At 43.2% G+C, this 14,895-nt stretch overlaps 1 protein-coding gene across 1 annotated transcript in view; it reads right to left on the reverse strand.

Moving 5' to 3' along the window:
• LOC135704812 (RYamide receptor-like) overlaps positions 1–14,286 on the reverse strand; it is a 409,469-nt gene extending 395,183 nt beyond the window's left edge. The window contains exons 1-2 of the mRNA XM_065226330.1: positions 13,556–14,286; positions 13,378–13,491 (exon numbers count right to left, since the gene is read on the reverse strand). Coding sequence (XP_065082402.1) covers positions 13,378–13,491; positions 13,556–14,199 — 758 coding nt within the window. The 5' untranslated portion in view covers positions 14,200–14,286. The remainder of the gene's footprint in view (positions 1–13,377; positions 13,492–13,555) is intronic.
• Positions 14,287–14,895: the final 609 nt, after the last annotated feature.

Consider the following 14,895-nt stretch of genomic DNA (forward strand, 5'->3'; position numbering starts at 1 on the left):
GCCCCGTCGCTTCGTCAAAGTCGCTGCTTTGAAATTACCCAGTATTTTTCGATTGGTCGAAACTCCGGGCAATTCGAAGGATTCATTAGCTTGGGGACAAAATCGATCTTGTTGGCAGCATACCACTACAGAACCACCTTGGAGTAGTGGCAGCTGGCCAAATCGGGCCAAAAGATGACTTTGCCCCCATGCTTGCGGATGAACGGTAAAACACGCTTTTTCAGGCATTCATCGATGTAAACTTGGAATGTCATCGTCGAGGATGTGGTTCCGTTTTCTGGCCACATCTGCAAATCGCTTGCCAGTCGCTTCTTCGCGAACTTGTCGGCCAACACGAACTTGAATCTTCCCAGTACATCCCCACGTTCAGTCGCGATGTAAAACTTTTCACCGGGAAGCTGCTTAAAATCGAGTTTGACGAATATTTCGTCATCGATCAAAGTGCAGTCCTTGTGTTTCGTCAAAACACGGTCTTACAAGAGCCTTGCACGCTTTTTGGCCACGGAATTCTGCTTTATGTGCCGGTTCGGATGTTTACTGGCTACAATTGTATCATTCCCTGACAAGGGAAACGTTTGAAAGTTGGCGTTGTACCTTCTGGCCACATATCGGATCGAAAGACCGGGGTTGGCTTTAATGCACCTCAACACCTTGCTGCGCAGCTGATAATCCCTGGTTCTAGTTTTTTCGTAAGTCCGCTGATTCTTTTCCACTCTCAGGGTTTCCTTGTAGGTTTTGAGCACTCGATAAACCGTTGTTTTCGGCATCTTCAGCAGTTTAGCCAGCTTGGAACCGGACCACTCCGGATTTTACATGTGTTTGTGAACAATATTTTCTTCTTCTTTCGAGTTCCATTTGACGTTATTTCTGAACGCGATCGACTACTTTGATCAAATTTGCACCAGTTGTTCTCTATAGAAGTGTAAACAAACCACTGTCAAATATTTACGATTCTCAACACTAGAGGCGTGCTAGCGGCGCACGAGGGGCGTATCAATTTACTTTTAGTCAGCCTTTATGATTGTTTGTTTGTGATTGTGCAAGAAAATGAAGCGTGATGAATTGATGTATTCAACCTAAAATCACTGCTGCAGTACGAAACTTCCATCCGAATAAGCAAACTGGGCAAAGTAAACCAAATCTGTTCCAAAATATGGGCCGTTTATCACCAACAAAACACTGATGTAGCCCGGGCGGAAACCGGTTCCGAAACCCAACTTCGGCGGATCCTCATCAATTCGGAAACGCTCGTCAACCACGTTCGATTTGTAGCTACGACGCTGTGATATGTGGCAGTCTGAATGCTAGAGGTACCACGCATATTGTGCGAAAATTCTTCAAATTTATGGTTCAGCTTCGGTAAACATAATTAACTTAAGTTATCGACGCACGACCAATATCTTAATGAAAGAAAAATTCACCTCTATGACAACAATCGAATTCAAATTGAACGAATAACGGGTGGAATGATTCAATCATAATTCAATAACATAGCAAATACGAAAGCATTGCAATACTCAATCCGTTTCCAAATCAGCACCAAAATTTAGTAAACAATCCTTACGTGTGCTAGGACGTGTGTCTTAAAATAATAGAGATGAGAAGCGAAAATTTTGTCAAAGATATCAAGAAAATGGCTGGTTCAAAATACTCACAGAAACTCTCAGAAAACATCGGGTAAACAAACAAAAACTTGTCTAGCAACGATGGTAACGAACTACACTGAAACAACGATCATAGTTAGGAATAATATTTTGCAGAAAACACTTATTTTCAATATAACCACGCTTATTATCGTTAAATCTACTATGGATTCAGTATAGTTGACTATGAAGGTTAACAAATTTACTAGCCAGAACTTTCAGATAGTTATCCGATGGCCACGCACAGGATGAAATGTTTGGAGCAACGACGTTTGCAAGCAGATCAAGGAGTATCAGCAGAAAGGCTATGCGCATCTGGCAAGTGTCGAAGAATTAGAAGAAGCCGAACCGGGAAAAGTTTGGTAACTTCCGCTCAACGTCGTCCTTAACCCAAAGAAACCGGGAAAAGTACGACTCGTGTGGGATGCAGCAGCAAGTGTGAAAGGAATATCCCTGAATTCCTTACTTCTCACAGGACCTGATTTGCTGGTATGTAACTCACCGTATTTTGCCAATTTATCGAACGACCGATCGGTTTCGGTGGAGACATCCGCGAAATGTACCACCAGATGCAGATTCGTCCAGCCGACAGACGAGTGCAGCGATTCGTCTTCCGATCGAATCCCACAGAAGCACCTAGTATTAACGTTATGGACGTAGCTACTTTCGGATCGAAAAGTTCTCCATGTTCCGCCCAGTTCGTAAAGAACAAGAATGCGATGGAGTTTGCAGTACAGTATCCGGAAGCCGCCGCAGCAATCGTGAAGAAACACTACGTCGACGACTACTTCGACAGCGTTGATACCATCGAAGAAGCGATACAGCGGTCAAAGCAGGTGAGATTTATACATTCGAAAGGGGGATTCGAGATAAGAAACTGGGTATCCAATTCGGAGGAAGTCCTAGTCAGCCTTGGGGAACCGAAACCCGTCCAGACGATTCATTTCAACCAGGAGAGACTGGAAATGAACGCGTACTCAGTATAATTTGGAATCCAGCTGATGAGAAAGTGTGTCTGGTGTAGAGTGAATCGCTGTTATGCAGAGGTCCAGTTGAGGTCCAGTTGAGGTCCCGATGATGGCTCCACTTCCGGTTCAGCGAATCACCCGACAGCTTCGACCTTTCAGTGCTGTTGGAGTCGATTATCTAGGACCTGTGGAAGTGACGGTTGGTAGAAGAAAGGAGAAGCGGTGGATCGCCCTGTTCACGTGCCTGGCTGTACGTGCGGGGCACTTGGAAGTAGTGCATGGATTGACAACGCAAGCATGTCTCATGGCCATTCACAGATTCATCTGCAAACGAGGAGTTCCAGACGAAATCTTCTCCGACAACAGGACAAATTTCAAGGGAGCCAGCAAGGAGTTGATTGCTTGGGTGAAGCGAATTGACAGTGAATGTGCGGATTCAGTGACGAGTAGCACAACTAAGTGGAACTTCAATCCTCCTGGTACGCCACACATGGGTGGTATGTGGGAGAGGATGGTTCGATCTGTAAAGGAGGCGATGAAGGCACTCGACGATGGCAGACGTCTGACTGACGAAATTCTATTAACTACCCTGGCTGAAGCGGAAGATATGGTAAATAGTCGTCCGCTAACGTACGTACCCCAGGAATCAGCAGATTCCGAAGCGCTAACACCGAACCATTTTCTTCGAGGTACGGTCAAGTCCGTCGATGTTCACGTAGATGGTTCGGTGGACTTAGCAGAAGCGTTGCGCGACATTTACAAGCGATCGCAGTACTTGGCGGACCAGATGTGGCAGCGTTGGTACAAGGAGTACTTGCCAACGATCAACAAGCGTACCAAGTGGTTTGCTGAGAGGAAGTAATTGAAGAAGGGAGATCTCTTGTGTGTGTAGTAGATGGACAGAACCGGAAAAGCTGGGTTAGAGGTATTGTCGGGGAAGTCTTCGTAGGATCAGACGGCAGAGCTAGGCAGGCGGACGTACGGACAGGCAAAGGCGTATTCCGGCGTGGAGTAGCCAACCTTGCAGTGCTGGAAGTTCTTGATGGTAAATCCGGAACCACTGATGAACGGGTACCGGAGTTACGGGCTGGGGTGTGTTGACACCACTGGGCTTCAGCTGTACTCGCGACCGGCCTGCCGTGAAGTGAGATTTGAGAAGCGAGATGTATGCGTCACCAGTCTACAGCGGTAGGACCGTCGTTGATTGTTTACATCGATTCGTGGAGAAGTAGAAGGGAGGATACCAACAAAAACAAACCCAAGAGATAGTGGAGGAGCTCAGTTTTGTTTAATAAAGTTGTAAAATCACAAATAAATTAAAGTTTAAATCAGTTTTCTGTGGAGGTGGTAGTTTCTTAGTTTAGTGCTAAATATTCCGGTTGACTTTCTAAATCGGATGATTACCTGCCAGAAGCTGAAGATACTATCAGAATAGTTCCGTAAACAAGTTAAATTAATTGATTGATTGTGAGTATCTATAAATAATAAAATTAGAAGCAAAACAATTAGAAAATAAACTTACCTATTTAGGAATAGTGTTGGAACTAAAAACAGCAGCATAACCAGTGTCGTAGCACGAGGGATTAGAGGGGACTATTTCTTGTAAGTAATTTAGTAATTAAGTCAAGGTGAAATAGTTCGTTATTAAAATATATATTACAGTTGAGCTGCTTGAAAAGTTGCTGCAAAAATTTAGTCAAATTTTATAATTGATCCGAACACTATGATTCTGACAAAAATAACTATGCTTGCTCAAAATGCATAGTAATTTTGATAGAAATAATAGTAAAATTAAATGAAATTGTTTTCTGCAAAAACCTATTGGTAAGGGTATTTAATGTAAACCAGCAATATAGTTTTTTTTTCAATGAATTTTTGTTTCAGTGTAACACAGAGTATTTCCGAAGTATTTTTAAGTTTTTCTACAGCCATAGCAAAACGATACAGTGGTTCTCAGAATTCCGTAAAAATTGGTAGTTTTGAACCTTATCTCAAAATATTAGACCAGTATTTTTTTATTTTGTCATTAGGGTGACCATTTCCAGGGTGGTCCAAAAAATCAATTAATTTTTTCAAAAATTCATAACTTTTTAACCACTGGGCCTAAAAAAATTAGATAATTTTAAAAATTGGGGTTTTGTATTGAAAAACATTGATGCTATTGATTTTTTATGGTTTTTATGGTTTTTAGACAGAGCAATATCTATAAAAAATCAGCGTTGTGTTTTTTTTTTTTTTTCCTTTTTAAGCTATAATTTTTTGAAGTTATTAAGTTTTGGGTTTTCACTCAATACTCATATTCGACTAGACTACCATCCGTCTCAATTGATTTATAGCAACTAAACATAACTTGTTATAAATTTCTGAAAAAAGTAATTTAAAAAACGATTTTTGAATCACCCTAACATGGAAATGGTCACCCTGATGACAATTGATTCCATGGGATCTTTCGTAGAATACTTCGGAAGTATGTTAAACGGAGCATTTCAGCATTTAAATCTGAAAATAATTCCAGAAAAACTTCAAAGGAACTCGGAACAGAATTTCAGGAGGCTTCTGAATTGAATGCCAAATAACTTTTCAAGAGAAATCTATGGAATTTGATACAGCACTGCAAGCAAATTCTCATGAAACATTCAAAGTGAGTAGAATTCCTAGGGAAGGAGTGAAATTCTAAGAACATTCTACAATGAATTCATTGAAAATTCTGAGAATCTACGGAGGATCATTTCAAGGTATTTCCTTGGAAATTCCGTGGGAATTGAATTTTGATGATTACTAACTTACTTAAGGGTCCTGTGAACCACCAGCGGTGCAAAGGGCCAACGTGAAAGACTTCCATCCTGGGCGGCTGCTCGCTTTTGTCTTGACCTGGGCCCAGTTCAGATTCCTATCGACTTGCTTAATTTCCTTATTGAGGCTCCGCCGCCATGAGCACCTGGGTCTGCCTCTGCTGCGATGTCCTGCTGGATTCCAATCCAGCGCTTGCTTGCAGATTTCGTTTCCGCCCCGTCGAAGTGTGTGGCCGACCCACCTCCACTTTCGCTCTCGAATTTCTGTTGCTATCGGCTTCTGATGACATCGACGATGGAGCTTGGCATTCGAGACCCAGTTGTGAGGCCACCAGGCACGAATTATATACCGCAGGCATCGGTTGACGAAGACCTGCAGCTTTTGAGTGTTCTCCGCTAATACACACCACGTCTCACTGGCGTATAACAACACAGATTTCACGTTCGAGTTGAAAATTCGGGTTTTGGTGCGTTGACTTATCTGGTTGGATCTCCATACGTTTCGTAAACTCGCAAAGGCAGCCCTAGCCTTCTTGATTCGTGCACCTATGCCGCTCTTGGTCCCGCCGTCCGACGCTATTTGGCTGCCAAAATATTGGAAACTTTCGACCTTCTCCACTACTTGCCCCGCTACCGTAAAGTTGGAAGGGTTACCCGTGTTGATATCCAACGATTTGGTCTTGTTGACGTTGATGGTTAGACCCGCCGCAGAGGACCGTTCGGCTAGGTCATTGAGCTTACTCTGCATATCAGAGCGCCGTTGTGCTAGTAGAGCAACATCATCAGCCAAATCGAAGTCGTTGAGATGTTCCATGGTGATAGGTTGCCAAAGCAGCCCACGGTTCGGTACACGGTCAATTGCACCTACCATGATCTCGTCGATTACGATGAGAAACAGTAGCGGTGATAGTATACATCCTTGTCTCACACCAGCGACTACCCGGATATGGTCGGACAAGGCTCCGTTATGCAGAACTCTGCACGTGAAAGCCTCATACTGCGCTTCGATGAGGTTGACGATTTTATCCGGGACTCCCTTGCGTCTCAGGGCGCCCCACAGATTCTCGTGATTGAGACGGTCGAAAGCTTTTTCGTAGTCAATGAATACAAAATAAAGGGACTCTTAGAATTCATTGACCTGCTCCAGGATGATGCGGAGCTGACAATATGGTCCACACAAGATCTTCCGGCACTGAATCCTGCCTGCTGCCTTCGGAGAGTCGCGTCGATCTTCTCCTGTATCCGATTCAGGATAAATTTGCACAGAACTTTGAGAACAATACACAGCAATATGATGCCTCGCCAATTGTCGCACACAGTCAGATCCCCCTTCTTTGGGACCTTCACTAAGATGCCCTGCATCCAGTCGGCCAGAAAAGTCGCGGTGTCCCAGATATTACATAATAGTCGATCCCTGGAGCCTTGTTGGATTTCATGCTTCGGATAGCTTCTTCAATCTCCTGCAGTGATGGGGCCTCGGAATTGACGCGAGTGATGCGCCGCACCCTAGGCGGATCATGCCGAGATGTTGATGGCTGGTCGGTGCTGCGTTTATTCCGGACATCAAGAAGGCTCCGTCTCCATTTTCGGCTAATGCAGATGTGGTCGATCTGATTTTCGGTATGGGGGAAGAGTGAGCCCCCGATGTCGTTATTGCCACAAAATTCTGCAAACAGCTCACCGTTCTCGCTCATTTCGCCGAGACCATGACACGCTCATAGTCCGTGTTGTCGGAGCCGATCTTCGCATTGAAGTCGCCAGTGTAGATCTTGATGTCACCCTTTGGAACCTTATCCACGACGGCATTCAGTTGACTGTAAAAATTCTCCTTGTCCTGTAGCTCGGCAGCATCGGTTGGCGCATAACATTGGATTATGGTAAAGTTACGAACCCGTGTTCTAAATCTGGCAACGATTATCCTCTCATTAACAGGCTCCCACTTTATGAGCGCAGCACTTGCCTGGACGCTAAGTAGGAGACCAACTCCACGATGGCGGGGAGCGTTTTCACCTCGAATACCAGAGTATAGTAGTACCTGTCCCGACGGCAGTTTGTGTTCTCCAAAGTTTGGCCAACGAACTTCACTCAGTCCCAGGTTTTATTAGCTTCATGCGTCGCGCCTCGTTGGCGAGTTGTGCCAGTTTACCCTGCATGATCCAATTCGTGTCCGTTGTTTTGCGCTACAAGTCGTTGCCGTTATATCAGTTCGATGTCTATCTCTGTTGGTTTCTGTAACAATTGTAAAGGTGTCAGAGACAGTAGGTGGTTGGCCTAAGGTCTCCTATCCGCCGTGATGGGGCTGCCATCTTAGGTGTAGCTTCCGGGGAAGAGCATTTCTTATTCAGCCTCTGGATGCCAGTCAGACGCTGTTTGAGCCGCACCTCCATGGTGAACAGACGCTCGTGTTGGCGAAGCATTTCCTCTATCACCGTGCTATGGTTACCGCGCCAGTGTTCGCGTCGCACCTCCTCACTCTGCTATTGTCGGATTGACAACATTGCCCAGGCTACGCCAACCAGCAGTGTCCATGTTTCAGCTGGCAGTCTTTTGTGATCATATGACTCGTGGAGACGTGAGGTAGGAACTTGTGAGTACCGGAGCTAGGTATATCGCTCCTTCCAGATTGCCACTCACCATTTTGTAGCCCAAAATTTTGAGGATGATTCTAACGAAATTTCAAGGAACATTTCAAAGGAATTGCAATCATGCTCCGGTGATAACTTCTAGAGAATTCTAAGGAGATTTCCAAGGGAATTGTGTGGAGCATTTCAAATAATTCATATGAGTCCTGAGCAAAACCAAAAAACATTCCTAGCAAAATTCCATAGGAATTTCTGGAGAACAGAAAGTGAATGCTGAGGAAAACTCTAAGTGAATTTTTCGCATTTATATCCAGGAAGCAGATTATAAGAAAATATCAGAAAGAGTTCCAATATGAACTCTGAGGATATTCTGAGATGATTCAAGAAAATTCTTCAGAAATTAGTGAAGAAATACTGTAAAAATAAGAGTATCAGGATGCTTCCATCATAGAATTTATTTCGAGATATTGGACAAAATGAGAGCTTCAAGATCCAGAATTTGGAAAAATTTAATAAATTTATAAATTTTGAGAATTTTAAGAAAATGTTATGATCCTGGATTAAGGAAAATATTCAAGACATGGACATGGACATGTATAAATTCCCAAGAGTCTGGAACACGTCTAAATAGTTGGAACCAATATCAAAGTGTTTAAAATCTTAAAAAAGTGGTATAATGAAGCTCATCAACATTTATTTAAGTTTGGGCTAATGACCATTCGGCATAATGACCGGACACTCCAATAGTGGCAATAGTGCCACATCCAGAAATGATCAGAACCTTTGTTATCTCGATAAATTAAATTTCAAGCACTGGCAGCCCTATTGCGTGTTTTGTGTATATTGGCATATTTAATAAGACCCCCTTCCAGGATGACCTACAAGAAACTGTCTGATTTTGGGTGGGGGGGGTGGTCACATGACTAAACTCAGCAACACAAAGGCTTTCGGTAAAATGGTATTCGGCAAAATTTTCCATAGTAATTTTTTTTTGCCCCTCCCTAGTTTGAAACCTGGCTACGCCCTTGATGTCAACCCTGCCTGCAGTTTCAAATATCTGTGCTTAAGGTTAAAGTTAACGCTTTTCCGTTGATACTGACTCCACACCCGTTCGAACCACACACAAATTCAAAATTCACCAATAACAACAAGCATTGAAAATTAGCAAAATGGGAAGTATTGAAATATTGACCATATTCGTAAATACAATATTATTGTATAATTATAATAATTCTACTACTGAAATGACAAATTCCATTCCATGATTCCAAGTTCAGGGAGACCTGCCGAAGGACAGGAAAGTCCTACTGAAGTTCAGGGTTCAGGAAGGTCCTGTCGTAGTTCAGGGAAGTCCAGCCGAACTTCAGGGAAGTCCTGAAGAACTTCAGTCGAGCCGAAGTTCAGGAAAATCCTGCCGTAGTTCAGGGAAGGCGTGCCGAAGCTCAGGGAAGTCCTGCTGAAGTTCAGGGAAGTCCTGCCGTAGTTCAGAGGAATTCTGCTGCAGTTCAGGGAAGTCTTGCCGTAGTTCAGATAAGGCTTGCCGAAGTTCAGGAAGTCCTGCCGTAGTTCAGGGAAGTTTTTCCGAAGTTCAGGGAAGTCTTACCGTAGTTCAGAGAAGGCCTGCTGAAGTTCAGGGAAGTCCTGCCGTAGTTCAGAGAAATTCTGCTGAAGTTCAGGAAAGTCCTGCCGTAGATCAGATAAGGCTTGCCGAAGTTCAAGGAAGTCCTGCCGTAGTTCAGAGAAATTCTGCTGAAGTTCAGAGAAGGCCTGCCGTAGATCAGATAAGGCTTGCTGAAGTTCAAGGAAGTCCTGCCGTAGTTCACAGAAGGCCTACCGAAGTTCAAGGAAGTCCTACTGAAGTTCAGAGAACTCCTGCAGAAGTTCAGAAACTCCTGCTGAAGTTTAGAGAAATTCTGCCGAAGTTCAGGGATATTCTGCTGAAGTTCAGGGAAGTTTTGCCGAACTTCAGGGAAATCCTTCCAATGTTCAGGGAAGGCCTGTCGAACTTCGGGAAGGTCCTGCTGAAGTTTAGAGAACTCCTGCCGAAATTCAGGGAAGGCCTTCTGAACCTCAAGGAAGTCCTGACGAAGTTCAGGGAAGGTCTGCCGAAAGTTCTGCCGAATTTCAAGGCAGTCCTGCCAAAGCTCAGGGAAGTCTTACCGATTTTCAGAAAAATCCTTCCGAAGTTCAGAGAAGACCTGCCGAAATTCAGGGAACTATTGCCGTAGTTCAGAAAAGGCCTGCCAAAGTTCAGGAAAGTCCTACCATTTCAATTCTTGGAAATCATGGAAGTCCTGCTGAAGTTCAGAGAAGTTTTGCCGAACTTCAGGGAAGTCCTACTAATGTTCAAGAAAGGCCTGTCGAACTTCGGGAAAGTGCTACCGAAGTACACACACTTATTTTTTTCCCCGAGATTCCAACAGCCGAGCAGTTCTGCATTTTATTTTGCTGAGATTCAGTAAAACAATTGCCGAGACTCAGCTAACAAATAACATTTTGCTGAGATATCAGATAACAAACAGATATTTTGCAGAGATATCAGCAAAAGTGAATGCCGAGGTAATCGGTTGTTGGAGATTTTACCGAGCAAAATTAAGTGTGCAGGGAAGTCTTACCGATTTTCAGGAAAGTCTTTCCGAAGTTCAGAAAAGTTCTACCGAAGTTCAGGGAACTACTGCCGTAGTTCAGGAAAGGCCTGCTGAAGTTCAGGGAAGTTATCCCGAGGATCAGGGAAGTTTTGCCGAACTTCAGGGAAGTCCTACTAAGGTTCAAGGAAGACCTGTCGAACTTGGGGGAAGTGCTACCGAATTTCAGGGAAGTCCTGCCGAAGTTCAGGGAAGTCCTGCCGAAGTTCAGAGAAGATCTGCCGAAGCTCATGGAAGTTCTTCCGAAGTTCAGAGAAGTTTTGCCGAAGCTCATGGAAGTTCTTCCGAAGTTCAGAGAAGTCTTACTGATTTTCAGGAAAATCCTTCCAAAGTTCAGAGATGACCTGCCGAAATTCAGGGAACTATTGCTGTAGTTCAGGAAAGGCCTGCCAAAGTTCAGGAAAGTCCTACCATTTCAATTCTTGAAAATCATGGAAGTCCTGCCGAAGTTCAAAGAAGTTCTGCCGAAGCTCATGGAAGTTCTGCCGAAGCTCATGGAAGTTCTTCCGAAGTTCAGAGAAGTTTTGCCGAACTTCAGGGAAGTCCTACTAATGTTCAAGGAAGACCTGTCGAACTTGAGGAAAGTGCTACCTAAGTACATGGAAGTCTTGCCAATTTTAAGGAAAGTCTTTTCGAAGTTCAGAAAAGTCCTACCGAAGTTCAGGGATCTATTGCCATAGTTCAGGAAAGGCCTGCTGAAGTTCAGAGAAGTCCTGCTGAAGTTCAGAGAAGACCTGCCGAAGTTCAGGGAAGTTATGTCGAGGATCAGGGAAGTTTTGCTGAACTTCAGAGAAGTCCTACTAAGGTTCAAGGAAGGCCTGTCGAAAATGCTACCGAAGTTCAGGGAAATCCTGCCGTAGTTCAGGGAAGTCCTACAATTTCAATTCTTGAAAATCATGGAAGTCCTGCTGAAGTTCAGGGAAGTCCTGGCGAATTTCAAAGAAGTTCTGCCGAAGCTCATGGAAGTTCTTCCGAAGTTTTGCCGAACTTCAGGGAAGTCCTACTAATGTTCAAGGAAGGCCTGTCGAACTTCGGGAAAGTGCTACCGAAGTTCAGGGAAGTCTTTCGGAAGTTCAGAGAAGTTCTGCCGAAGTTCAGGGTAGTCCTGCCGAAGTTCAGGGAAATCCTCCCAAAGTTCAGAGAAGTTCTGCCGAAGTTCAGGGAAGTCCTGCCGAAGTTCAGAGAAGTTTTGCCGATCTTCAAAGAAGCACAACTTAAATTCAATACATTCGGTTTGTCCAGTTGTTTATGAACACTACCGATCATAAGTTTAAGGCTACCCCCAAAAAACCATGCAAATAAATATGTTTTGTTCAATGATCTCTAATTTTACGTTCAATTTTCGATCTCCAAAGGTTATTTGAATGGTATGAATGGTATAGCATAAGTGTTCTACTACTACTTTTATTTCAAAATTTGGTCAACCCAATTCTGAGAACATCAGTCACGATTCTTCAGAGTAAATTTTGAAAAATATTGTAACTTTGGGTAAAATTTTAGCCCACAAAATTTGAAAATTATATTGAAGAATTTGCCTACGAAAAAAGTTCCATTGAATACTTTTCAAATGATCTAAAGAGAATGAAAATTGGACGTAACAGGACAGAGATATGAACATAACAAATTTGTCATGTTTTTTGGGGGTGTCCTTAAACTTATGATAGGGAGTGTATATTGTTTAGAACTGTTTTTTAATCGTGAACTTGATGCGTCTAAAAAAATGGACTAGTTATCAGTATTTTAAAGTCATTAATTTCATACGTTTATTCAAATGACTTTTCTACGATTGCCATCTCAGTTCAAATAAAAACACCAGTATTCTTTTTCCGCATAACCATACCAAAATATCCAATACATATATGTGGTTAACTAGAATGTCGTTCACATGCATTCGAAAACATCACTGTACTGTTCTAAATATTTCAGTGAAACATTACAGTTAAGTCAGTTAAAACCTCATTTGCAACTTGTGTCATCCAAATATCATGTTACATTCAACTGAATTGCAACACCTTTTACAACAAACATAAGTTGCAAAGAGATTCCACCTTCTGCGCATTTTAAGGTACAATGAAGTTTTATATGCGATGCGTTGTCCATAATTTAGACCTTCATTTAGTCACACTAAGGTAGTTGCTACTTGCTGTGGAACAAATGGTGTTGCTTGGGACACTAGCGAATTCCCAAAGTATTTCTGGATTCAAAAAGTTAATCTTGAAAATTACAGAAAATTCAGAGAATCTCTCTAAGGTATAGATTATAAATAATCTCAAGAAAGATTCCGAATAATCCCAACAGAAATTTCAGATAATCCCAATAGAATGGAAACCGTAATGAGATGCTCTAATAGTGTGATTTGACCATATGAATAAAAGAGTTTACTTTACTCGCTCCGTAAGAAAAGCAGGGGAAAGCAGAGTAAACTTGTTTTATTCATACGGCTTATTGTTTGCAGAATTGATCATCTTGCGTAGAAAGTAGGATTTAAATAAAGAAATGACCTTTCCTATTAAGCAGCACGATTTCAATACTATCCACACATCAAAATTAGAGAGAAAAAATGTATGACGTTGCAGTATTAGTTTTACATAATTTATGATATTCTCGATAAATTTAAAACATCTTCACACAATGAGAAATATCGTCGAAAAGTAAAAGTCTTCAAATCTGGCATCTCTGATCGGGACACATCAAACATCAAACAAGCTACGGCTACTCAAAAATTGAAAATTTGTCAAAATACTTACAGATCGCACATCATATGATACTCCGACGGTGGAATGAGCGTTGAGAAGATCGCTATGGGAGCAGCCGTAATCAACGCTATGAACCACACAATTCCAATTAACACCTTGGAACACCTGTTGAAAAAAAAAAGAATGCCTCACTCCACTACCAATGCTTCGCCAAAAGATCAAATCTTACGTCTTCGTGATCCTCGGCTTCAGGGGCCACATGATAGCAATGTAACGATCGCCACTGATCGCCACCAGCGTGTACGCACTAACCAGCACCGAAACCGCCTGGGTGTAGTTCACCAACCGGCACATGCCCAATCCGAATGGCCAGTACTGCAGAACCAAGGACGAGATGAACGTAAACGGCACGCAGAACAACGTCATCGTCAGATCGCCCACGGCCAGGTTGGTGATGAAGTAGTTGGTCACGGTTCGCATCCGCGGGTTGGACTGCACGATGAACAGCACTATCGAGTTGCCGATCACGGCCGTCACGAAGATCAGCACGTACAGGAAGTAGCTGGTGATTTCAAAATACACTCCGCCCCAGTAGCCCCCGTTGGTGCACTCCCCGATTGGATCGCCGTAGAACGTGAAATTTGAGCCATTCCGTAGTCGTTCACTCAACTGGTCGATGTATTTTTGCTCCTCCGTCGAGGACACGTACGGATAGCTTGGTGCGTAGATTTCGTACGTTTCGTTCAGCATCAAGCCGGGACCGATGAACGGCGGCGAGGGGGAACTGTCGTTTGCCGCCCCCGCGAGTGTGGATTCATTTCGCCAGGATTTGTTGAAATAGTCCGAATACTGGATCGAGTAGAGCAGGCTCATGGTGACGTGGTGCGGTAAGGGATAATACCTATGTGATAAAGTTTTTCACCTCGTTAAGGAAGGCACGTATCGTTTGCCATCCAGGGAGCTGGTTACTGGCGGTGGTGGGTGCACCGTTGATAATTATGCACGCTTGCACACTGCACACCTGAAAGCAAAGAGGAAACAGAATGGGAAGTGTTACCGAATGCAATGGAGGATTACGTTTTGTACCAGGAAAGAAATGATTTGAATCAAGAATGCAGTTGTTACGATTGGCAGCAGCGTTTGCCCGTTAATCCTAAATGTGCCGAGTGAGAACTCAGGAATTTGATTTATTCGATGATAAGGCTTTCACTTTCGCTGCCAATCCGGATCATCCCCTTCACTGAGCTGTTGTCTGTTTGACAGCCATTGGATTCTCATGAAGCCCATCCAATTTTAGAAATTAATTTCCATCAGTAATTTAAAGCCGCTAGTTCAAAGGAACATCAAAGTCACATTCCACGTCGAGCTGTGTTGCTCGCTTGAATGTAGTTATTTAATTTAAAACAATCCACGCAGAATTTGCAGAACAGGCGCTGTTTCTCTGTGGTACAGCTTTCATTTAAAATTTATTACTGCAATGAAAGCAACATTTTTTCACTGTCAACTTACCCCGGCCAATCCCAGATCCATAAATCTGCGAGCATCCGTACGGCTCATTCAAAGCAGAAT

This window comes from Ochlerotatus camptorhynchus, unplaced genomic scaffold (genome assembly GCF_037179485.1).
Source record: "Ochlerotatus camptorhynchus isolate MF236.1 unplaced genomic scaffold, CSIRO-AGI_Acam_v1.1 ptg000248l, whole genome shotgun sequence".
NCBI classification, from domain to species: domain Eukaryota; kingdom Metazoa; phylum Arthropoda; class Insecta; order Diptera; family Culicidae; genus Ochlerotatus; species Ochlerotatus camptorhynchus.